General features: G+C 44.6%; 2 protein-coding genes and 1 long non-coding RNA gene across 11 annotated transcripts in view; 1 reads left to right on the top strand and 2 right to left on the bottom strand.

Annotated features, from left to right (window-relative positions):
• The window catches only part of PDE9A (phosphodiesterase 9A), a 49,706-nt gene extending 45,874 nt beyond the window's left edge, over positions 1-3,832 (bottom strand). The window contains exon 1 of the mRNA XM_030475916.1: positions 3,420-3,832. Within this exon, the coding sequence (XP_030331776.1) occupies positions 3,420-3,488 (69 nt within the window). The 5' untranslated portion in view covers positions 3,489-3,832. The remainder of the gene's footprint in view (positions 1-3,419) is intronic.
• LOC115603732 lies at positions 1,802-19,278 on the top strand. 2 transcript variants are annotated; one of them, XR_003989981.1, is made up of 3 exons: positions 1,802-2,430; positions 12,133-12,304; positions 12,475-19,278. It is a non-coding gene; the product is annotated as an uncharacterized LOC115603732 (long non-coding RNA). The 2 variants fall into 2 exon arrangements; XR_003989980.1 differs by having other exon boundaries at positions 12,133-19,278.
• A 718-nt stretch (positions 19,279-19,996) lies between these two features.
• SLC37A1 (solute carrier family 37 member 1) overlaps positions 19,997-25,386 on the bottom strand; it is a 40,409-nt gene continuing 35,019 nt past the window's right edge. For 7 of the 8 annotated variants that reach the window (XM_030475914.1, XM_030475911.1, XM_030475913.1 and 4 more), the window contains 3 exons: positions 24,846-24,943; positions 22,452-22,504; positions 19,997-21,816 (listed from right to left, as the gene is read on the bottom strand). In XM_030475914.1, coding sequence (XP_030331774.1) covers positions 21,801-21,816; positions 22,452-22,504; positions 24,846-24,943 — 167 coding nt within the window. In that variant the 3' untranslated portion in view covers positions 19,997-21,800. Of the gene's footprint in view, positions 21,817-22,451; positions 22,505-23,731; positions 24,051-24,845; positions 24,944-25,386 lie in introns of all 8 variants that reach the window. The other variant, XR_003989979.1, reaches the window with a different exon arrangement.

The raw sequence follows: 25,386 nt of genomic DNA, 5'->3' as shown, positions 1-25,386 counted from the left end.
CTCATGGAAAAAAATTGGGCATCAGCTGGGGAACATTTTCTTGCTGGTGGATTTTTAATTCGAAACATACTCAATAGGAATTTTTCTTAAAAACACAGACAAAGGGTTAATAACGTTACGGAGGAAAATAAGACTCCAGATCTGGCTTAAGTTTGCCAGAGCAAACCTCACTTTCCTGCTAGCAGGTTGGGGCTTTGGGTGCTTGACCCCACCTAGTGGCATTCCAGGAACAAGGAGAAATCCTTGTCCACAGTGGTATTGCAAGATCACCGTATTCTATGTGAAACACGACCATGTGCTTCCCCCCAGGTATCCTCTTCACATAGGCACTGGATAGGAAGCACATTATGCTGTAATTTCATTTTTCAGTCAGCTCTGAGAAGAAGTGACCTCTTGAAGCTGGTTTGCGCAGAGCCCCCAGTTTGGCATACAGCTGTAGCACCATGAAACCTTTGATCTTCCCTCTCCTGCAGCCTCGGCACAGCTATCCGCTCCAATTCCTGCTTGGCATTTGCCTCTACCTCCACCAGCTCTTCGGGTGGCTGCCGCACAGGACATCCTCATTCCCTGCCCCTTGGTCAGGACACAAGTACCAGCAGCCCAAATCTCTCCCTTGGTGGACACAAAAGCCATCCTTTGGGAGATCTTCAGCTCAGGTGCCTGTGGGAGTACCATGGTTGGTGTCTGCTGGGCTGGGTCATCTCATGTCTATCCCAAAGTAGAGCCCTTCCTGCCTGTCCTTGAGTATGAGGAGATGCTCAGTCAACTCTACCCACTGGAGGAGAGCCTGTCCCTGCCACTAGCTTTGGTGAAGACCATTTTCTGCCTGCCCATGCCTCTGAAAAGTCAGTTTATCAAACTGTGACAGATGACCGGGAGCCTTTGTGGGCAAAGGCAGGATGGAAGGAGAGGCAAGGTCGGGAACCAAGGAAGTTATGGAGGTGAAGGCAAGGCTTTCCCAGTGTGATAGTAGAGTGATGCCCAGCACCACTGGGCTGGGCTCCCCTCTGCTCCCAGTTTCTGAACGCCCTTGCTCAGGAGGCTGCTGGACTCCTGGGTGTTCATGGCGCTGGCCTTGCAGGTATGGACCTCAGCCCTTCCTCTGGGACATGCTGCCCTTTGCATGGTCCTGTGTTCAACCCCTGCTGATGGTGCCTCCTTTATTTCAATGATTCCTGAGAAGGGGTTCCAAGCCAGCAAACTCTCACTCAATGATCGCCACATCCTTTTGCCCTCCCTGCTGTGCCCCTCTGGACCTGCCAACACACAAACCTACTTAGCTTAACTCATCACTCCTGTTGCAAAGCACTTTCAAGTGCTCATCTGCAATGCTGAGGTTCCCAGGGGAGGCAGCATGAGGCTTTCTGAGCCTGTTTGTCCCTTTATTTACCCTAGTGCCAAGGCAAAACAACTTCTGAAGTCAGTAGCATGCCCTGTGGCTACACCAGTAGAAATTACAGATGAGGCTGTGGAAACACAAAATTTCCTGTGAATAATCGCCATCACAGGCAAGATGCCCAGTCCTACTGCACGACTCTGAGATATCCAGCAAGTCAGTTGCAGCCTGGAGCTGAGCCCTTTCAAACCCAACAAGTGCTGTTATAATGAAGCTCATGCCTCATTACTGGGTTGACGAGTAGCTTAGCATTGATTTAATGAGTTCCCTCTAAGAAGGCTCCAATATTGCATTCCTTGGAAGATTAAGGGTTGGGGTTTTGTTTTTTTTCTTTCTAATGATGTTGTTACTGAGGAGGCATGAGAATCTGAGATATGCCCCGCTTACCCCTGGGTGAACCCCATTTACACAGCATTTTTACTGCAGGAATCCTTCCAAACATTGCACAGATGGAATTTCACATCTGACAAAAGAAACAGATAACATTCATCGAGCAAAAAACCCTCAATACCGCCTGAGTTTGCCTTTGCTTGCTCATGCAATTGTGCCGTTTCTCTGTTTTTAGTGTCAAAAGCACTCTCCAGAGACTGGTTCTGAGAAATGTTTTTTTTGGATTTTTTTAAGGCAGCATAGATGACAGACAATGTGCTTTACCAACATCTATGGAAACACTCGCCACCCTTTCAAAATGCTGAAACATTTTCGTACTGTAAAGATGCCAGGGAGCTTCGTACAAGCCTCTCTTCTGGGGGCCGTCAGGCAACCAACTCATTAAGCCCCAGCAATAGAGAAGCAGTGCCTTCAGCTCAGCAGAGCCTGCATGCTCCTGCCCGCTGGTACAGAGGAGCCCGCAGCGGCAGAGGGATCACCGTCATGTCTAAACCCCAAGATGGATGAAGAGGAGCAACCTGCTCTGGGGAACTGGGGCAAATTTGGATTCTTCAAGGTCTTGTTCCTGAGGACACAACTTTGGCAGTTGCAATGGGTCTCCAAGGCACCGTAGGCAACGGAGGTGTGCGCGGTGGGACGGGACTGTGAGTATTAGCTCTCCATTTACCTAATTTCTGCTGTCACTCTTCTAGCAAAGGCAAGGGAAGGGAAACGGTATCTTTGCTGCTTCTTTTTTAAAGGAGAAACAAAAGGCGAGGCTGGGTGAAAAGAAAATTTAGAGCAGGAAAACGAGAGAGAGAGATTTACTTGCTCAAAGAGTCAAGTAAGTTTACTTGCTCTTGAGCCTCACGAGTGGCTTTCTATTACAAAAAAGGCACTTGGTTTGCGGCCAAAGCATTGCTGACAAAAGGAAGAAAGAAGAGACGTGCAAAAATGCGGCAGCATTGTTTCTGTTTAAAAGCAGTGGGCTGTCAGCTCGACTGCGTGCGAGCTCTCCCTCTTAGCCAGAATACATTTCTCTCCGCAGTTTTCCCTGTGCTGTGAAACGTGGGTAAGCAAACAAGGCAGGCTAATGGAAGTGAAAGTTTTAACTGATGAAGGTTTGTCGTCATTTATGAACCAGTTGGTAAAGGCGGTGTGGACCCCATCGCACAGTGGCCGGGCACCTGCCTGCCGTCCAGCTTGGCGGTAGGAAAATGCCAAAATGCCCATTGCTCAACCCCCCCCGCAGGCAATCTCCACATAACTCGGCACACACGGTGCTTCACGCTCCCACTGCTGGGAGGAAAACCTCTCCACAGGCAAAAAACTTCGTAAACGCATCGCGACGTTCCTGCACGGCTGCTAACCCACGGATCTCCAGCGAGAGCTGGCAGCGCCCAGCCCTCCCCTGCTGCCAGCCTCCCCTTCCCCTTTAAATAAACATCTGTGTACAAAGCAGCAGCCGCTCAAGATTCCCCCCCCTCCCTGCTTCCCCTTAAAAAGAGATTCGAAGCCTGCTGAATGCCGTGTGGACGGCGCTGAAGGCAAACAAGGGTCTAACTCGCGTTACAGAAATAGGTCGTGCAGCAAACACAGCCCGCAGCCGCTGCTGCGTCCAGAGACGCTACTTTGTGAAAAACAGCAAAAGTACCTTTTGAATTCTTCCATCAATATCCAAATAAATACACTTGGACCGGTAAGTTGAGGAGGCAGATCCCATCTTGCTACAGTTGGATTTTCACTGGACTTTTTTCCAGTGTCAAACAGAGGAGAAAATTAGGTTTATCCTACCAAGTCGAGCCACCGCTGCCTGACAGTTTGGTGTCCCCGCTCTTCTGTATCCCACTGCACTCTCATTCTGTGAAGGTCCCTCCTCTAACATGCATGCATTTTGCTGTGCCTCTGTCTCTCTCTGCCACCTCCTTTTAGTTTTGCTTCCCTCCAAATCCAGCTGCCTTGGACAGGGAAAGACACAGGCTTCAGCTGCTGTCTGCAAGTACCCTCTTGATTCCCATAGCAACAACCCCTCTTGGCTTCAGGGCTGAGAGCTGCTGGGCATCCCCATGGTAGCTCTGACCCTGGGGCTGACCAGTTCCTCTTACACACAAAACCAAGTGACACTTATCTCCTGGGTGGGATGGGGGGTGGGATGGGGGGTGGGATGGGGGAGGGAAAACCTCCTTCACCAGGATGGTGAGAGATGTCATTCGTTTTTATGCTGAAATAGGACTGCAATTATTAATTAGTGCTGACCCTTCTGGTGAGCTGCCCAGACCCTGCAAGCAGTGTGACAGGCTCCCAGCTGTGCCCTGAGCTGGAAGTGTCCTTTCAGACACCCACTGCAGCCAGGGCATGGACTATCTTAGCCCAAACTCAGCAGCTTCATTTCCACATCCCTCTTGTCATCATTACAAGGATGGAAAGAAAAAGAAGCAGCTTTTTTCCCCCCTCTTGTAAGCTCCAGAAGCACAAAGAAAGTGTAAAGCCCATGCTCTCGCCCAACACCATTCATGCCACCCCCGGAGCAAAGAAATTTGTAATCTAAGGGAACATGAAGTATCCTGGCAAAGGCATCTCCCATGGGAAGGCACAGCCAAAAACAAGGAGGGAACAAGGCAGCCGACGGTCGATTCTCTGAGCAGATGCCAAATGCCATCTGCTGCGTGTCTGTGCTGTGCTGCAGTGCCTGCGCCTGTGGGGAGCTGAGGCAGTGGTGGTGGCGGGAGGCACTCTGTCACAGAGGGGAGAGAGCTTTGGAGGCAGCGGCTCCTCCACCGTCGCAGGGGAGAGGCTGTCTGTTGGGCTGCAAGCATGCACCGTGACTGAAACAGCTTGTCCTGTGAGGGTTTCATGGTGTTCATGGTGTTTTCATGGTGTTTTCTAAGGCTTCTGTTGGAGCATTCCCCAGCCTTTTTGCGCTGTGGCCTGGGAGAGTTGGGCTTGTGGCAGCGGGGTTGGTGCTGCTTTCCCTGCTCACCCCAAGCCTTTGCTGCAGCTTGAGCGAGACACAACTGACCCACAGAGGAGGCCAACATGGCCCTGCAGGCTATGGCATGATGTGCAGCCTCAGCTGTCCCCTGCAACACACAGGCAAGGCTTGTTTGCTGTGTGAAGGGGATTCAGAAGAGCCAGAATGGCTGAGAGGGTCCTGGAGCCAGTCCAGGAGCCAGAGCCAGGCTGGCCTTTCAGACTGAAGCCAGCAGTACTCCTAGTGCCCTCAGATCCAGCGGCAAGGTGACTACTGGGAGGTGCAAGCCTTTGCTTCGCGTCCTTCTCTGCCAGCTTGGAGCAGGCACTTGAAGTCTTCCAGGAGAGAGCTGTTGCCACTGTGGGGTTATTCAATGGGCTGTGCTACAGTCTACCCCGTAAGCTGTCCTGGAGGCTAGCCCCTAGGCTATCCTATAGGCTATCCTGTAGGCTATCCCATAGGCTATCCCTTTGGCTATTCCGAGATGAGCACAGGCTCTTCCACTGCAACAGCCCTCCCACATCAATCCCGCTGCTTCTGTACACAGGTCAGGACTTCTGTGACCCATCATTTCATACCCTGCTCTGCTCAGCACTGCCTTAACCCTGTTGTACAATGGTTCACTCCTGAGTGAGTTGATTGACCTTGACAAGCACAGCAAATAGCTGAGGAAGACGGCCATGACAACAAAAATGCATCCACTTAGACACAGCAAGAGCACTCACACTGGGAGATGCACATGGGGCGTTTGGTCCAAGAGGGGTGGGACAAGGTCACTGATGCAGTGCAGGATTTGATCGCACATCATTTAGACATCTAACAATCAGAATCTCATGCCAATGAGCACCCACCTTTTGATTTTTATTTTAAAGACTGATCAGCTTCTCCGGTCAGCAAAGACAGGCTCCAAAATGTCATCCAGATGATGATCCTGTTGCTGCCTCTCCATCATCCTTGTCATATCTATTGTCCCTATGTTTTTGACTTGTGCTTCTTAAGCTCCAGCACACATCCCATGCTCCACCCCCTTAATTATATTAGTATTTGGTTTGTTTGAATTTTTCCTATAGAAGTGAATCTACAAAGATGACCTCTCAGAAATTATGGCAAAAGCCTAATGCAATCTAAGGCACAGCTCAGGCCAATGCCTGAAAGATGGTATGCATCAAGAGGATGTGCAGCTCTGTGAGATCACTGCCTTCCTCTAGCTGGTTTAACTTTAGCTGAATCTCCTTATTTCATTATACGCTGTGCAACATATGGGCAAAAATTACTTGGAAGAATTATCCTATCTTATCAAGCCCTTCAGCAGTTGTGCTTGTTGAATCTGGACAAGAGAAAGCTCAAGGGGGACCTCATCACTTTCTACAACTACCTGAAAAGGAGGATGGAGAGAGGAGGTGGCTGGTCTCTTTTCCCAAGTAACAAGTGATAGGACCCCCCCTCAAGCTGCACCAGGGGAGGTTTAGATTGGGTATTAGGAAAAATTTCTTCACAGAGAGGGTGCTCAGGCATTGGAACAGGCTTCCCACGGCAGTGGTGAAATCACCATCCCTGGAAGTGTTCTAAAAATGTGTAGATGAGGCCCTCAGTGACATGGTTCAGTGGTGGACTTGGCAGTCCTGGAGTAACAGTTGGACTTGATGGTCTAAAAGGTCTTTTCTAAACTAGTTGATTCTATGATTCTATATGATTCCATCAGCTGGGCTAAACCCTGGCAATACAGTGCCAGACGATGTTTGTCCACCATTTGCCTTTAAGGTGCATTTTGTCCCGCTAAGGACAGCACCAGGCTGTTATCCCCCAGACTGGAGGCAGCACATCAAGTGTTGCACACCTCTGCTTTTCCTTCTCTGGTACGTTGCTTACCAAGGCCAACATACACCACTTTGTATACACAACTCTTACGGGTAGATGTGCCTTTTGGAGAGCTGTGGGGTTTGAGCCCTTGGCCCAATGACCTGGCGGTGGCCCAGCCAGATGTCACTTACACCAGTGGGTGCTCCCAAGAAGTAAAAAAGGTGCCTCTGTCTCCCGGTCCTGGAGTCTGCTCTGCATATGTGGTTCAGAGGCAGCTTTATTAGGGGTTCCAAGGTGTAAGTGAAGGATATTCATATCACACATGGTTTGCACTTGGACTCACTGCTGTGGAGGCACAAACATCGAAGCTGTCTTTACATAGGTTAAGATCCCCCCCTGCTAATTTGTGCCTAAGGTTGTATATGGAAATGCTCCTGGGCTGCTGGGGCTGTGAGGGTGCAGCCTGACCTGAGAAGGTGATGGGCAGCTGGAGCATGACTCAAGCCAAGTATTTTAAGGACAGTGATGTATTTTGAATGGTTTGCTTAGAAGAAAAAACAAAGAATAATAATCTTTAAAAATCAAATCTTTTCCTCACCTATTGCATACCTAAGACTCTCAGCTGCTTCCTATCTCTGTCCACTACTTCCTTCTCTTGCACGTCCCCTTCTTTTATCTGTAGGTCTCTTGCATGAGTCTGTCTGTCTCCATGTTCCCACAGGACCTTGTCTTACTGCTTTAGCTCTCCATGCTGTTTCCCTCAAACCTACCGAAACACTGGATTGTCCCTGGAGCAGGAAGGTTTCCCCTTCATTCTTCCCCTCCTTACTTTGCTTGGTCTTCTTTCGTTCCTTTCACCATCTTTGGTGTTTCACCACTCTTGCTTCTAGATTTTTCTACCCCACAAACCCATAAATCAGGGTCGAGTCTATGAGGAATTAACTTTTCATGGTGGTTATGCTATTAACAGCTAAACCAATGGCTATACCAGCGTAAGCTCCTCCATCGCACCCGTTGCACAGCATGACTGACCTTTTCAGTCCAGCTCTTGCTCCTTTCCATAAGCCCATGGAAAGCATACAGCTTGCTGTATATGGGAATTTTAGCTCACTCCTTTGCACGTTTCTTTTACATACTGCCAGGTTTCCACAGGACCAGTCCTAGAAATGGTCATATTTAATGCTAATTACAGAATGACTGGTTATTAATACTGGGATCTTTATATGATTAGTATATACGCACCCTGAAAGCCTGTGTTTGGCCCTTCACCATGCAGCAGCACAGCTCTCCACCTTGCTCTTGGTTCCAGCCCCCTTTCTGGGTCTGTTGCTCATCCAATCACCAATCCATGTAGTGCAGCCGTAATTGCCCACATCCTGGTTTCCATGGCAAACCCCCAGAAACGTGGGCTGGAACGGAGCTACAGCATCTCCTGACGTGGCTGGTCCAGGGCACTGGGGTGCAGATGTAGAGCCCTGTGGGCTGGAGACGTAACATTACTCATTTGGGAGCGAGCCTTGCTCTTTAACACAACAATGCTGGCCACCTGGGTGATAATGCTGCTTTTATTCTGTTTACAATTGTTGTTCAAATCCTGGTACCAGTAGTTCTTGCTTGTGTCTCAGCACTCACCAGTTAATAGGCTCTAATCTTGGGAAAGTAAAAATAGCAAGCCCTGTTAACTCACAAATACCTGTTCATGTGTGCCATGCTCACTTGCAGCAGAAAAGTACTCTCAAGCCATGGGCCATTCTTCCGCTTTATGAAAGCACATGTCCATGACAGCATCTGCTATTTCTTGACTTTCCTTTTTTGTTTATTGAGAAAAAAAACCTTCTTTCTCCAGCTTTATGTTAGCAATTTTTTTAGTAATCCGTTTTCTAAAGCACTTGCAATATCTGGCAGGTCCCCAGGCTAATTTCCTGAAGGTCTCCCAGTGGTGCAAACCCATTGCCTTTCCCTGCTGGGTGTGGAGGAAGCTCAGCCTCCACAAGCGTTTCTTTTCATTGCAGCGCTAGCATCAGGGTTTTGGCACAGGCCCTGCAACGCACTGGCACAGAGAACACTATGTCCTGATTTTGCTAGGATCCCTTTGCATCACCAGGCCAGGGCACCCCTTCTCCCCGCCAGGAATGAGCAGGACCTTGGGCATTGCCATGCCCCAAGCCACAGCGTGCTGCCAGCTGCCTACAGGGAGCCTTGGCTGCACTCTCTTCTGTTGCAACCTCTCTGCTTGATTCCCTTCCCTCTCTGCTTTCCATTTTCCACCTCTTCCCTTAACTTCTCACTCTCCTCCCATCTCCACAATCCAGATGTCTGTTCCCAAGCCTTCATTTAAAGTATCAACATAGAGCCAAGAGTACCCGAGTGCCTTGCAACCCTGCTCTAGGCATTGCTGTGTATGATATGAGGCATGCAATCCATACCTGCACACATGGACCCTAACTAGCTGCTAATGACACAGGCAGTCAGCATGCTGCATCCCTGGTATATTGCTTCTGGGAAAGCCCAGCTATGAAAGCCGTGTTTTCATAAGGTTATGGAAGAAATTAGCAGACCCAAATGGAACTTTCAAGAGCTGATGAGAAAAAAATAAATGAAATTAACTGTGTCTGGAGTCATCCGCTACATCATTCAGAGGCATGATAGCCAAGAAGTGGATAAGTCAATTCCCTTTGCTGGATAAGGCTGGCTCATGTTCTTGGCAGGAAAGCCTGAGCGGAGGCTGTAGCCTATGCTCCCAAAGGGGACGGAAGCAATATATGGCTCAACTTGAAGAAAACTGCCTGGCATTTTATGTGGTGCAGAAAAGTGAAGTTACTTCAGATGCCTGTTTTGGGAGACTGCCATCTGAGCAGCTCAGAGCTGTTCGGTGACTCACTGTAAACCAGCTATTTCCATCTTTCTGACAAGCAGACTTCAGACACCCTAAAGTCTTGGCAACCCAAAGATTAACGAAGGGTTGTTAGTACCGGTGCCAGCCTGGTGTAATGCATTTCACACGTTCACGAGATGTGGGGCCTGGGGGACCAGGCTGTCTGTGCACTTTTGAGTCTGGGCTCAAGACCTGATAGGGGCAGAGCAGAGGCAATCATTACTGCATGCATGACTCACCCCTGGGTGCCTCCTCGTCTGCATGATGATGATCAGCCCCTCCTTAGGACACCCAGACACCGTCACATCAGCTGGAATGGCTGCAAAATGGTTCACTACTTGGGGCTGCTTTTCAGCAAGCTAGGTCCTCTGGCAAAGCTCGGACCTTGAGTGGAAGACTGTACTTCAACTGCATCACACCTGCATGCCATAAAAATGGAAGCTAGACCTGTGAATTCCTGGGGGGTCAGCATAAAGGGACTTTGCACAGTTCTTTGCAGTACATTAAGAATTAGACTTATTTTAACATAGAATCACAGAATGGTTTGGGTTGGAAGGGACCTTAAAGATGATCCAGTTCCAACCCCCCTGCCCTGGCAGAGACACCTTCCACTAGACCAGATTGCTCAAGGCTCTGTCCAAACTGGCCTAACATGACTTTTAAAATGCTGATCTTCATACATATCTAGATATCTCAAATATATAACATTTTCCTATAATGTATGTACTTTCTCATATTTGATCTGTTTGCACAGATCATTCAGTGCTGTTTCCATTAAGAGGCAGAAGCACATTTCAATAAAAGAGATTAAAGGGTCCTGACTTTTAGGGTGGGAGGCCAGAACAGAGCCACCGACACTGCCGGAAAGGATGACAAAAGCCTCAGGCAGCACTGAAAGTGCCTGATCTGCCTGAAAGCACCACCAGAATACTGACGGCTGCATGAAATGGGTAAATTTTTAAGTGTTCTTGCAGTTTCCAAAACTGCATTGAGTTGAGTGATGCTTTTCCCCAGGAGCATTACCTACACAATCACACATCACAGACGCTATTAGAATTATCACTGTTTCTAAAAATCGTGGGTTACAACCAAAGAAACTTCAAAGACTGGATGAGAAATCCTTAGCATCTGCTTTCAAATAACACATTTGTGGCCCTTCTTTTTACTTGTCTCCTGTTTTCTGAACCTGACTCTTCATCCAGGTCACATATGTGAGCTTTCCTCTACAACTTTGAAAGCCAGAAACTTCCACTAAGGAACAAAATTGAACTGAGATTTTCAAGCAGTAACATGATTCCATTTCCCAAGGAGACAGTAAATATAAATTAATGATATGATCAGGAGAAAGGGCAGTACTAAAGTGTTACAGAAAATGAAATGGAAGTGGCCCGTGGGGGGAGAGAGTGGCTCACACAAAACCTGATTTTTTTTTTCTTCTTTTTGGGAAATGTTTTTCACTGCCCTTCCTCCATCCCCTATTTGATTCTGCCCTGCACAGCCCAAGTATTCACCATGGTGCTGGGTCTCAGCCCACACCTCCCGTCCTGCACCCTTTTTTACTAAGAGGTGGCCTCAGGCAAACCCTGAGACCAGTAACACTGGTTTTGAGATGGGAACATTAAAGTCCAAGATATGGCAAAAGGTAAATAAAGTAAGCTCAAGCCATTGCTTCCCTTCCTAGCTCCTGCGCAGGGAAGGACTTAATGTCACCACATTGAGGCCAGATCTATAGCATATATTTAGCCTCAAAATTGAGGAGAGTAGCTCAGGGACCATCAGCCAGGGACAACCCTCACAGCTGTCCCCAAAGGCTCTCAGCATGACAGCCACTGGCTTTTAGTGAGTAGCTTCTTCCAGAGGGGCTTTGTTAGTGGCTGGATCCTCTCCCGTTACACTCCAACACAGCTGAAGCCATGTCTCCTTCCTAGTCTCTCATCCTCCTCTTCCTCCTTTCTTCCTTCTTTTTCCTTCTTCTTTGAAAGGATTTCACTGGATTCACCTGGGGGTTTTTTGTTTGTTTGTTTTTTTAAATCCTTTTCCTCCACCTTCAGCTGCTTCCACATGACCTGGACACTAGATGTGAAGGCCTTCCTGTCCTTGGATCTCTCCTTCTGCCCAAGTGTTTGATGAAAATACTTTTGGCTTTTAGTCACCATGAGCTTCCTGTAGACAGCAAACAATTTTTCAGACAAGAAGCTGAGAAGATCAAGAACATACAGATATAAAACCCCATCAGTCCTCTACTAAGAAGGGCACAACATTGTGCTCAGCTCTTCCCTCCAGCCCCACACCTTTTCCCTGCACTTTTATTCTTTTTCCTTTATTTGTTTCTCCTTTTGCTCTTCCACCATTATCTTCTCTACCACTATGTCCCTGTGCCTTCACCTGCCATGGCTGAAGGGGCTCCACACTCTTTCCCTTGCCCCACTTCATCCAAGAGGCACAGTCTCCCTGCCATTTGCCATCGATCTCCTCTGCCAGCAGTGCAACCAGCTCTCCGTCTTCCCTCTGCCCAGGCAGTGATGCCCACAAGCAGAAGAAAAGCTGCAGAGCCAGGATCACATACCAACAAAACAGGATTTTTGCAGAGACACCGAGTCATGCTTGCTTTGGAGCGTATGAGTGCTTAACCCTTTTGCTTGCTAGCGAGGAGGCCATAGATAACACATCACTTTGTTTCTCTTAATAAAATGGTGCTTTTGGTCTATTTGTCTTCTACAGATCCCTCTCTTCTCCTCTAGCCCAATCATACCATGTTCCTGGAGTGAGTGACTGAGACTCATTTGAAGAACTGCGCCTGTTGCTGAAGAGCTGCTATTCAGAGGTGTGCTTGTTCGTGGGCATGCATCTGTGCGCACATGCATGGCTGTGTGAGTCTCTATAGAGCTTTAAGGTATGGAATGCATTATGAACATCCCCCCCCTTCCCAAAAACACTCACTCGCCCCTGAAACGTGTTGTGACTACCATGAATTAAATATTGCTACTGTGCTATAGCATCATATTGCAATATGCAGAACTGGCCATTACTGGCTTTTCCTGCATTGCTGAATATTATTTGTAGGCATTTCCATGGAGTCCTCCATGAGGATATCCAAACCTCCTACAAGATTAAGACATCCCACCACTACCTGAGAGGAGCCACACACTCTTGTCACACCTTTGGAGTCCAATTTCTCCCCGTTCTGCCACTGCTGCTCTCCAGGTGCATCTGCTCTGTGTTTCTTTTGACATGGTTGCTTGAGAGCCTTCCAGATTCAGCAACTGGCTCTGCTTCATATTTTAAAAGTGAGGAGGTTTAAGCTCAGCCAAGTCCTCCCAAGACACAGAATCTATCACTGTGGATCACTTTATGGAAGCATCCTGCCCTTGGCATCCCAGCCCAGCCACCGCCAGCCAGCGCATCCCCTCAAGGAGCTGCTGCAGACAGCCCAGGCATGTGTATGGGCAGAGTCCAGCAAAAGCTGCATGCTCCAAAATGATCCAGGAGTTGATTCTGGGTGAATCAAATTGTAATTCACGAAGTAATTCCTTGGACAAACTTGCTTGAAAACAGACTCATGCCACAGAATACTGAATTTGCTGGAAAGTCACAAAGCACTCAGGTGTTTACTAAATCAATTTTTTGGCCTAAAAAAATGAGACTAGCAAGACAGTTTATCACCAGGTTGCTGGCTGTTGTTGTTCTTGTTCGTTCTCAGCAGGACTCATTTACGTAGACAATTTCAACTACGACTGAAAAACAGAGACGGTAAAAAAAACAGAGAAGGCAGTTCCTAATGTTCACGGGGACGGACAAGGTGAACGTATCAGAGCTGCTAATCATCCATTTTGACTGCTCAGTCTGGGAAGGCTGAAAAAAGTGTATATAGGAACCAGTCTGTGTTTAGGAATAACATTTCCTTTCTGATGACACACAGAAATGACATTTAGATGCTGCTTCAACAGATGCATTATTTTATTACAAGCAAATACAGGAGCTTTGTTTTCCCTGTTACTGTATGACTTACATCATCTGAAACCTTTCTACCAAGAGGTCTCACTTCAAATGACAGTGAAAATTGTTCTGAGAACTAGATGTGTTAGGTCTGCTTCAGATGTCCAGAGGACTTCATCCATTCACCATTCCTAGGTGCTTGGCTGGAGAGGGATTTCATTCTCCTCAAAAAATTATTAGCTGAAAGTGGGGTAAGTTTAGAGTCACACTATTTGACTGACAGAGAAGCATATATGAAGTTTGTCTGATGTAGCTCTAATACAGATATCAGCCCTGAAATGCACATTCTCAGGCTTCTCTGCCTGCACCTTGGATCTTTCAGTCAGCTCAGTTCTTTCTGGGCTGGTGACACCTATTTTGAGAACCGACACCCTAAATATCAGAGCAAGGAAAACAGAGGGGTTTCTCTCTATTTCTCCATTCAGCAACCACACTGCTTTGCAAGCAGACATGCAGACCAGCTGAGGTGGTGGATTCCCCTCAGTGCCAAGCAAGCCAGCAAACTTTCTTGCTTCCAAACCCCTACAATGGCCAGCTCTACAGCTTCAGAGGAAAGAGCTGGGGCTGAGCTCAATACAAGCATGCTTTGGTGGAGTGATGGTCACCCCAGCACGGACGACCCTGCACACCATTTCAGCTCCTTTTATTTGGGAGAAGAGATTTGCTTTTGATACATTTCTGTGACTTCTTCTGTTCTTTGTTAACATGCTTTCTTCCTTTATGTAACTTGAAAGCTGCAGCTAGAGGAAAAGGGAGAGGAAGCTTAATAAAGACTTCTAACAGGGAAGGCTAAATGGAATCTGTTGTTACATGATTGGTATAAAACCAAACCTGTAGATTCTGCCACAGAATGGTGCAATGTTCTGCTGTTTCCTACCAGATGATCAGAGTGATTTAAGAATAGATTTGGAACCTGCTGTACTTGAATGTCTCACGTGGCCTGTGGCAAAATTGGGTGACTTAGACTCAAATACAATACTCTGTCCTCTGCAGCAGAAATAACATGACTGTGTTTGGCAGAAGATTCAGAAGAAACCCACTCCTTCCTGAAGTGTTGCCTGCATTGTAGTCACTGGGCTACAATGGGCTGCCTATACCAACTGCCCTTCGTATTACAAAATAGAGAAGGTGAGATCTCAGAAGTTATTGACTCCCTGCACCAACTGGGCAGTGAAATCCAACTCTTTCAGCTTCATCCCAATTTGTGCTGCAACTTGTGTGTGTGTGTACATATATATATGTATATATAGACACTTCTGTATCCCTCTTGATTTAATATACGAACTGAGGCTGCTGTTTCACGTTCTGGCCTCAATGCAAGAAGCTGCTGCTGGTTTCTGAATAACCCAAGAAAAATTGAGGTACCAGATAAACTCAAAAAAAACCTTCAGTGCCCAAGACAGCAAGGACTGAAATACAATTGTTGGATTCTCCAAACACTTGCTCTTGAGCTACACAAGCGAAGGGAGAATCGGTTCCCAGGTGTAAAGGCTGGAAGGGATTATGCCTTCCCTGCAGCCTGTGAGTACAACTGCAAAAGCACCCACAGTTGAGAAAGGTTAATCAACTTAATCTCACACCCTGCTCTGCTACAGTTCATCTATCTAATACCACCTCGCCAAGGTTTTGCCTTCTGTGAATCTTTATGTGAAACAAACAGAAAAAATGGACTCTGTCATAGACAGCAGGCCACAAAAAGCCAGTTTTCTAACAAACACAAAATCCACATCCTGTGATACTGGGAGAAAACTTACACGCTCAGGGCCAGGTTTATGCAAGAAAGTAACCTCTGGGGTGAGGAAAAATGAGAAACACATTTACATTTTTTGGTTGTATTTTTTAAAACACACTGTAAGTGGGAACAGAGCAGGAGAATCGATTAGTATGATGGTAAATAATTGCAAATATCAGAGTAATTCAGGTTCTTAGACATTTGTTTTTGAAGCATTGCCTCCAGCGCCTAGCCCAGATTCAAGTAACTGTAATAACCTGAAGATGATGGAAGTAATTCGAAGTGGGCTTCACGCAGGCACCTTGCCCGGGAAGAGCATGCAAAATTTCAGCCCCACTCAGGTTTATACTAGCTGCTCATCTAACCCTGCACCCAACCTGCCACCACATGAGCAAAGGAGCACGCTGATGCCCAAAAGCAAACAACCAACTGAACGCTACTGGGTGCAAGTCCCACAAGAGCTCCACTGGGACCTGCAGAAGCGCTGGGTTGCTGCAGTGCTGAGACAGGATGTCACCCCAACCCTCACACGCATTTCTTAGAAACTACAGATGTGAGCACAAAAATGAACCTCAAATGAACCTGCTGGCAGCTGAAAAAGTGGAAGGTTGTTCAGGACAAAGCATCTGATTTCTGACAGATTAGGTACACCTAAATAATAGGTGGGAAGTGACCCCACAGCTGATGAGCTCCACGTCCACCCATGGCAGCCCTCTCTCCATGGGTATATCCCTTATAGGCTCTCCCATGGCCAAGCCCAGTGCCCACCAGAGGCAGATAGGGAGAGCGGTCTCTTGTTCCCACCTGCAAACCGCACACAGCACCTTCAGGGCAAGGTGGCTCTTCCCCTCCCTTTTCTTTTTGATCACACCACCAGGTTTTCACCTCTCTCTGTAGTTTTCCAGTCAACTCAGTCTTCTGTGCTTTGCCTTCTTTCCATTTTTACCATTATCTCATCCCACATTCACATTTCTGTAGCAACCCAGAGTTACACCCTGCATTTTAATTATGCGTCATCACTTTATGTCCTTCACTTTCTTTTCATTTCCAAAACTGAACCATCTCTGTCTTTGAATTTCCCTTTTTTAATCTATAGCTAATTTTTCACATACAAAGGCCCTTGCTATTTTTTAGATGAATACAGCCTTCTGCTGACTTCAGTTAATGGGCACTTTACTTCCCTTTGCCATTTTAGCTTTTTTAAACCTCAGTGACATGCAGACATACCTCTCAGAGAGGGGGAAGATAAAACAAAACAAGACAGACCCATTTGTATTTATTCACATCTGTACAGTTATTTAACAGCCATGAGCAAGGATATTCTATGGGTGTGTATACATACCTTTACTATATGGTACAGAATACCTATATCAACTTGCAGCCAGAAAGACAGTCTCTTAAGACGTGAAGCTGTGGCATAAAACATTCATGAAAAGAGCTCATCTTCCATTTTTGAATGGCTGGAAAAGACAGGAGCGAAGCTTGTAATCAACCACCAGGAAAGAAATGATTTTGCAATTCCATCTAAGCGAGACACATCACCTGTCTCATCAGCCTTATAATAGCTTTCCAATGTTTATACTTACACGGCAGTACACATGAAGTCAGCTTAGTGTCCTCCTTTGCCTGAAACAACCAACTGGATCAAAGGGACTGTTGTGGAAATGTGGCTAAATATTTGTCAGCTGCTTTTATAAGAGGAGGAGGGAGGAAAACCCCTACCCCCAGTATCGTCACAAGGTGAAGAAAACATCCTTAAAATCCTCTAGGTAAGTACAGCATCAAAAGAGACTGTCAGCACATTTTTGACAGCTAATTTCCTGATGCAGGAGATGAGCAGGTCAAATAAGCCTAAAGAAAGTTTGGCTCTTGTATTCACGGTTTACAGAGCTGATGCAGAAATTTTACTGCAGGAGAAGGGTAACTGCTATACTTCAAAAGAGAAATCCAGAGGAAAAAGTAAAAATAAACCCCAAGCACCAGCTGATGATAACTAATTCTCTCCTTCTTCTAAACTGGAAACTAACCAAAAGAAGGGAGATAAAGAAGGGAACAACCAACACTTTATAGCAATTAAAGTTTATTAAACTCCTGAGGCAGTGAGACACATAACACGGTGTTAAGGTCAGTGGACATGAGGCTGCAGCACACCAGCAGTTAAGTCGTCTCCAGCTCTAAGGATGACAGTCAGATTTTTAACTCGGAATGGCAGAAAATGTAGTTCAAGGTTACCAAAGCCCCAGAGCACACAGATGCAAACCTCCTGGGGAACTGTCTGCAGTCCCTCCACAGGCACAGCAGGCTGTGAGAGGAGGGCAGGAGGAAGAGTCCGTACCATCACATGGCTGATTTAGCAGAGAGCAAAACAGAACCAAAACAGACTTGCTGCAAGGTGAAAGTGATGTAGGTCAGCAATCAGAACATCGATTCAGATAAACTCTGAGGTTGGGGCAAATAAGGAAATAATCTAACGTAACCTCCTATATAATATGAAGGCCATAAAATTTCATTCGGACCAAGCACACCACCATTACCAATTCTGAGCCTCATCATTTGATGGGATTGTAAACAATCTTCCTCAAATTAATTCCATATGAGGACCAGTAGCTTCCAACAGCTCTAAGCATCCTCTGATTTTATTTATACCATCTTGCACCTACCCAACTTTGAGCAGCACTTCTCATACGAACATCCTCATACATCAGTCACCAGAGGAACTAGCAGCAACTGAGCAGATACCCAAGCACAAACATGATGAGGTCAGCCAGAGTCTGAGGCAGTGTGACACTGGCACAAATGAAGGTGGAGGATTCCCATTGTTATTCTAAGGATACTATGCCAGAAACACACATAATAACCTCCCAAAGTGGACGACAGAATCCCATTTGGAATTTTCTAACTGGAAAAACATACAGGAGTAGGTCTATCTTAGTGCATGGAGTAGGTTAGCAGTTTCACTTACAGGCAAAAGAAGTCTCAAACTTTCCCTGCTACCTATTCATCTTTTTCCCACTCTATAAACCCTTCCTAGATGATCTTAAGGTCTTTTCCAACCCCAACCATTCTATGATTCTATGATTCCTACATACAACAAACCTCCACTGCAGCATGTCCAGCAACAGCCAGGGTGCTCAGTACCCTGCTGGAGGCTTCTGCTCCGAATCAGGCAGAACAGAAACTTAGATCCAAGCTTCCCTTCTTTTAGAAGATGCCCTGGCTATTATTTACCTGTTCGTGGGAGGCACTTTGGGCACATTTTGATCAGAAATCCTGTCCAAAACCCTCAGACATCTTTTTGTCACCAGAAATTGTTTTCCTTTCCAAACAGTTCTTCCCTGGCTCATCTGTTGTTTGGACATTGTATCTCTGCTAGATACAGTGCTAGAGGCACACAAATCCCATCAAACATCATAACAGAATCAAGACAATAAATGTTCAAGATGATGAGAGCTAGAGAGAAGTGATGAAGCTTTTCAATTTCAATTCCATATAAATTGAAGAGCAAGCAAAGCAGACAACAACAAGAAAAAATCACCTTAAAACTGTGCTGTAGGAAGCTGGACTTAGTCCCTGACTCAGGTGAGTGTTCTACTTCCCTACAACACCAAAATAAGCAAGCAGACTATACCCATCTGATGCAGCTGATTGGAAATACTAATGTTGTACAACCCACAATCCCACAAAATGAAAACAAGATTACATATTGAGGTTGACAAGGGCATTGTTTTCAAAACAAAAGGTTCTAATTTGTTCTCCTACTGAACCATTTTCATTACCCTCACAAGAGATGGGAGCGCTGTCCCAGCAGGGATATCCATCCTTCCAACCAGTAAATGAAGCATTTCTTCACGGAGATGTAAAAGATGAAGTAATCAGCATTTCCCATTTTAAAGTAGAATCTGTTTTTATTCAACACAGGACTGTAAACGGATAAAATTCACAATAACCAGCATTAAAAAAAACCTACCACCAAACCCTACAGCCATACTTAAATTTTGCTCTACATACTGGTCACTCACATTTCTACATACAAAATTTTGTCAAGTCTTGCTCACTACCAGGTTAATAGATATTGACACCCAATACTAACAAAGCACACAGTTTATTCACAACTTCTAGGGGACTTCTAGGGTTGTTAAGAAAGAAAAATAAATCTTTATTTTTTGTCCAACAAATTCATAGCTGGGAGGAACTGAAATGCTGCACATTAGGCCCACTAAGAGCCCTAACTCCTGCCTACAAAGGACTCAGCCCAGTACCTCTAACACTATCATTATCCCATACCCAAGTCACTGCAGTGCAAAAGCTATTCAAATAAATAAATAAATAACAGCAGCAGCCCCAACAAGTAAAACCCAAGACACAGTTAAATATCTTTACAACCTGTAACTGTTAAATACAATTGAAAGCGTTTTAACCAAAGACTTCAGTCCATAGGGACTAGCCTCTCAACACCTGAGGGCAGCAGAGTTTAAGTTGTTTTGGTAAACTAGTTTGGTAAACTAGTTGGTTTTGGTAAACTAGTTGTTTTGGTAAACTAGTTTAGTAAACTAGTCTACATACCTTTTCTGGGGGAAAGGGATTGGCATCTTCAGCTGAAGTCCTCCATTCCTCCCTCCTCATGCAGCCACTGAAGTTGTGCCAATACAACTGTTTTGGGATTGCAGTGTTATTCTTCCCCCCATGAGAGGCTAACATCAGCCCCCTGGTCTGGCTACAAGTCCCCCATGGTCAGCCTGGCCAAGTGAGGGGCAGCGTGCCATGCCACTGGGATGGGAAGTCCGTTCAAATAGAATTACTGCAAAATTCTGTCATATTCAACTACAGCCTAAAGCCCAAATGTAGCACAGATTTATGAATTCACATGTTGAGCGTCCCCACTGGTCTCAAGAGGTTTACTGAAAATCTAAAGTTAACCATTCATCCAGGTAACTGCAGAGTTGGAGCCTATAAACAGCATTCATTTGCAACGACTTGGTACCTTCCTTAAGTGTTTGTGGGACTGAGGTTTTCCCTGGTTTTCAACAAAACAGTTAAAAATGGACACATTCTTATACTGTTCAAGTCAAGCATAAAGCATGAGCTGAATCAAACCAGTGAAATAACTCATCAAAGACTGAACAATTACTAATCAGCCCTGGAAATTAAAAGTTGTGCCAGCATATGGAACAACACCAGCAGCTGATGAGACATTTCTCCACCATATTTTGCGGGACTATTTTAGAGCGTGCTGTTTTATTAATCAAGTGTAAAGACTACTACATTGTTTCACAATATTTAAGAGCATAGTTCAGAACAAGACATGTGCCTAGAGCTTTAATAAATACAGTTAAGAATAATACACAGTTTAAATTACCTAGACTTCATGATTTAAGTATAAACACCTCATACAAAATCCCCTCCTTTTCACTTTGTACATCTTAAAAAATAAATCACAGAAACATCTGTTTTGCAAAGGAGACAGCTGTACAAAGAAATGATATGTTTTGAAGACATTAAACCATCTATTCGCTGGGTAACACTAGTTACTGAAATGCTCTCTTACAACCTGCCACCTAGGTCATTTTTCTTTTCTGATATTTTGGCTCTAAATCTGAAATTCTGAGCCACTTGAAATTAGCCACTTCAAAGAGATTTCTGGTTATTAAGGCCCTGATCTGGCAATGACATTCATGTGCACACATCAACACTGAAATCAGGGAGTACCTGACAGCAATCACAGTGGCAGCAGGCACTAAAGCAGCTCATCTGTTCAATCCTGCAGAGCTCAAGTATGACAGGTCACAGTTCTCTGCTACCCTAAGGGAACACCTCTCATTTCAACCAAGCCTAGTGGAGCAGCACAACAATTATGTGACACTTGCACAACCAGTTTATAATGCCCTGAAAATCATGAGAGCCCCCCACTGGACATTCTGACTCATAATCTGCTTTATCTTGCTTAGGACTCTTTTGCACAATCCTCATTGAGGATGAACACCCATCCAGAGAGTCTGTGAAAACTGCTAACTGCAGTACACTGCAAGAGTAAATTCCATTTCATTGCCTACCAAAAGGCTCAATAGCATCATTGGGATTAGAAGTAGGACTGTAGTTAAAAACTAATCATATGGTGAGGTTATTGTCTGAGCAGCTTCAAAATACTAATAGCAGTGCATCTTAACAACCAGCTGGTATTGTCTTCTATAAAGTGATGCCCTTGATGTGCACAAGATGACATAAGGGATACATACTTTGCTCACTGACACTGGAACTTTACACTGCTGGACTGTGATGATTTCAACTTCCTTCTACTCTCATTTTGACTTGTTTTTGGAAAATACACAGTTTGGCATTTTAATTAAAAACATCCTATGAAAAGAAATAAAAAGGCACTTGGTATTTATCTTTGGCTCAGTTGAGGCGCACTGCTAAAACCTTCCCAAAGTTCCCGACTCTTCATCTCATGAATAGTTGCCATCCTGAGGTACTTATCCATGTGCAAAAGTAAGAGCTTCAGGGATTTACCAGCTGCATTTTTCACACTGCTTCTAGTAAACACGCAAAGTTCTTCACCGAAAAGAATCTCTTCAATACAGAATAACCCATTCCATGAAGTTTGTTTTTCAGGGAAGAGCTCTGATCACTGATGGAGTCCTTATTCCAAACCTGGTCTTGTAGCTCAGTGTTCTTTAAACCTGGGAAAGGGCAGCAACCAGGCAGGAAAAGCTGAAGTATGAGGCATAACAGTCACTAACTTAAAAATGCAGTATCCAGCCCAGGATCCATCCCTTGCCATGCATTTTTCTATTCCCTAACCATTTTACTTCTCCAAAATTACAACCAAGGGAATGAATTTAAATTTTGTATATGCAAGTGTAACTCCATTGATTCAGTGGCTTTTGGTTTTCCTCAATTCAAAACACTGCAAATTCAGTCACCCCTTCCTTTAAGGAGAACTTTGAGAAAATTACATTTGAAACTATTTTTAAACGCAGAACAAGCAATCGAGTAGCTCCTTATTCCCCATCTGCATGCTCCATGATGAAACTCAGGAAGATTACATATTTGGGCAAAACCAAACTATAACCAAGAGACCATGACAGAGATGTGTTTTCAGCTACTCTTCAAAATAAGATGTACGAAAAATAAAATGTTCATGATTTGAAAACATCAAACTGAGATTACTCTTTTGAAGCAAAATTAAAACATACAGAAATGGACATACAGAAACCTCAAAAAGTTCAGTCTAAATCTAGTTATTAAGGGGCCAAGTCTTAGTAACATGTTTTTAAATGGTTATTAAAGAGCAACAGCCATGCATAACACTTACAGGGTATGGTCTGCATTACACCGTAGTTCCTTCTGAATAAGACGGAGTAAGAACTGTAAAAACAGTCATGGTATCTGTGTTAGTATCTACACAGACACACAAATAAACCAAGTTCCAGGACAAGATGTTCACTGTTATTCAAAGAGTTCCTCCTTTGAAACATTGCCCTGAATTGTTGAACTTAGGTAAGAAAAAAAATAATTAAAGGATTTACAAACGCTCAATGTTTGGGAGAGGAGTTTTTACTATGAATAAACAAGCAGAAAAGTTCCTTTTCACAACTAAGAGATCAATTTCTTCATAAAAACCAGAATGGTTTTCCAATTCCTTTACAGCAGAAGTGTAAAGAAACCAGCAGAGGGAACCCAAGACTTCAAGAAAACATGGAAGATAGACATTTGAGAGCATAAAGTATTTTAGGGCATAAAGTATTTTAGCTGGTATTTTGAAAAATAACTTTATGTGTGAAAAGCTTTAATCACACAATTAGTCAAGATGAATAATGTCAGTCATGTTTAATTGCAGGATCAGGACTTTCAAGTGCACTTTAAAAGCTGTACCAAAATTTATCCTGGGATAAATCACCCAGGAAAGTGATTTTAGAAATAGAATTTGGTGATTCCCATGTACATTAAAGCCAGAAGTAGAACTTCCAGGGTTCCTCACTGTTACAGGTTTCCTTATCTTCAGAGTTTCACTCTTGTACATAGAACAATTCAGAGGTATGGGAGTGACCAAGAGTGACACAACTGAATACCATGTAAGAGGCTAAAGCCCCTCCAGATACCTTTCAAGAAGTAACGTTTGAACACAGGCATCTACGTGCTGTACTGCAAAGAGTGGGAAAAACCGAACAGGATTTGTTAGAACAGCACAGAGTCAACCTTCTCAAAAATAGAGCTTTACAAAGGCACTTTAACTCATGCTGTAAAGAAACGCGGTTTTAATAAGTAACTATACATGAGAAAAAGCAGATCTTTAAATCTCCTTGGGAAAACTACAACAGTCTCCCAAACCTCACTCTGCAGCATGGAATACCTAATACTGAAAACAGCACAGGCAATGATTTACAGAGCTGCTGACTACCAGTGGCAACATACTTCAACTGTTTAATTACCTAATTAAGTTACCTAATTATTATTAACTTACCTAATTATTTTAAATTTTATTATTAAGTTACCTGATTTGTTTACTTAATTTCCAGAGATTTCACATCTTAAATGTGGAAAAATGTACTTTAAAATTTTGGGTTTAACATGAATTTAGGAAAAAAGCCTCACTCGTAACTCAAAGCAAGACTTTCTGCTTTTCTTGTGTCAGGAAAGAGTGGTCTGACACAGTCAGCATTAGCTCCTCTGCAGGAGCACAGAGCTCAGTGCAATGCTGTGCAGGCACGGGTCTTTGTCTGGTCACAGCCAGCACAGAGGAGGAGTACTTCTGAAGTGTTTCACAGTCACCTTGCCCTTTCATGAGCACTTCCACCCAGGACTTCAAAAGGAGAGGATAAGCAGGTGACGCTTCAGGACATCTCTGAGGTAGTCATAGCAGCATTCTGCTCTACTGCAGAACAAAGCTTGTACAGACACCTGCCAGGGAAATCTGTGACAAAAACAAAAATGTAACCTACAGGCTAACCTACAGGTGGGTGCAGCAAGACTGGCTTCAAAGGTATAGCAAGACTCCTCTTGCCTCATCTTGTGTCTTCCTTGGTCTTCAGAAGCAAAGCAGAGCAAGTCAGAAGTGGGAAAAAAAACCAACCACTTTTCCAGATATTCCTATCAATCATACAGGATCTCCAACAGGAGAAAAAGGGAAAATGGATGTTCTTTGTACCAAGCCATCATGTGTGTGCTGCACCCCTTTTCCCTAAACATCTGCTCATGGTGACTGTCAAAAGTTAGGATGCCAGTTTTCCATCAAACCCAGTAGAGCAGTTGTAGGGCCCATCTGGAGAATGTGATGTATTAACTTTCAACAGCTTCGTTATTGTGGTGATTTTGGTGATACAGCAACATAGCAAAACATTTGTTACTACTTCGCTAAACTGGCTTTTAAGAAAATGGAAGTAATTCTTCCGTGAGTGGAATCTGAGGCATCTTCTAGGTCTGTGTATGAAGGTTTACTTACAATTATGCCTGCTGTAATCTGCTCAGCCAGCAATCAACAGATGTGTAGTTGCTTGCAATTGAAGTGCATCAGAACTAATCTATACTTTTGATTAAAATTAGATGAGAATTTTGAAATGAGCATATCTGCTCTTTAATCGAACATTTCCTACACAATTGGAAGTTTCTTGTAAGACGGCGTATTAAAATTGCAAAAGGCAAATTTGCATTTTAAAATAGTTTAGCACAAAGGAAATACACAGCAACTAAATAGTATTTTTAGACTTACTAGCAAGGCACATGCATCTGCCATCATGAGCATGTAAAACACATTGTTCCAACCAGATGGGGAAATAAGACCAGCTAAGAGAGGCCCCAAAGCTGCACCTAAAATATAATATTGATACTGTCAGAATGATGCAAGGTAAGATTTACTATGCTGAAAGATAGTTATTCTGAGTTAGAATATCAATTTCTCCACCTAGTTAACTCAGAATTACCTTATGTATTAAAAGGTCACAGAAAGCGCAAAACATTACTGGTAAAGCTGCAAGGCAATGGGAACCCTAACACAGGGGAAGCTGGAAGACTAGAAGTTCAAGAAACACCTACCATTGGCTCAACAAAATGCCCATTCAGTATTAAGCTGAATCCTACTCAATTTTCCCTTCCACATACCAGTGTCGAGAGGCAAGAATAAAATATCCCTAATCTCAGAAACAGCCCAGTGGCATCTGCTTTTGCTGTCTGTGTCCAGTATCAGTTTCCCACCCTCTTCCTTCCTTCCTTCCTCCCTCCCTCGGGCACAACTAGAGAGATATGAGGCTCTA

This window comes from Strigops habroptila, chromosome 2, assembly GCF_004027225.2.
Source record: "Strigops habroptila isolate Jane chromosome 2, bStrHab1.2.pri, whole genome shotgun sequence".
NCBI lineage: Eukaryota > Metazoa > Chordata > Aves > Psittaciformes > Psittacidae > Strigops > Strigops habroptila.
This window is presented reverse-complemented; position numbering and strand designations above follow the sequence as displayed.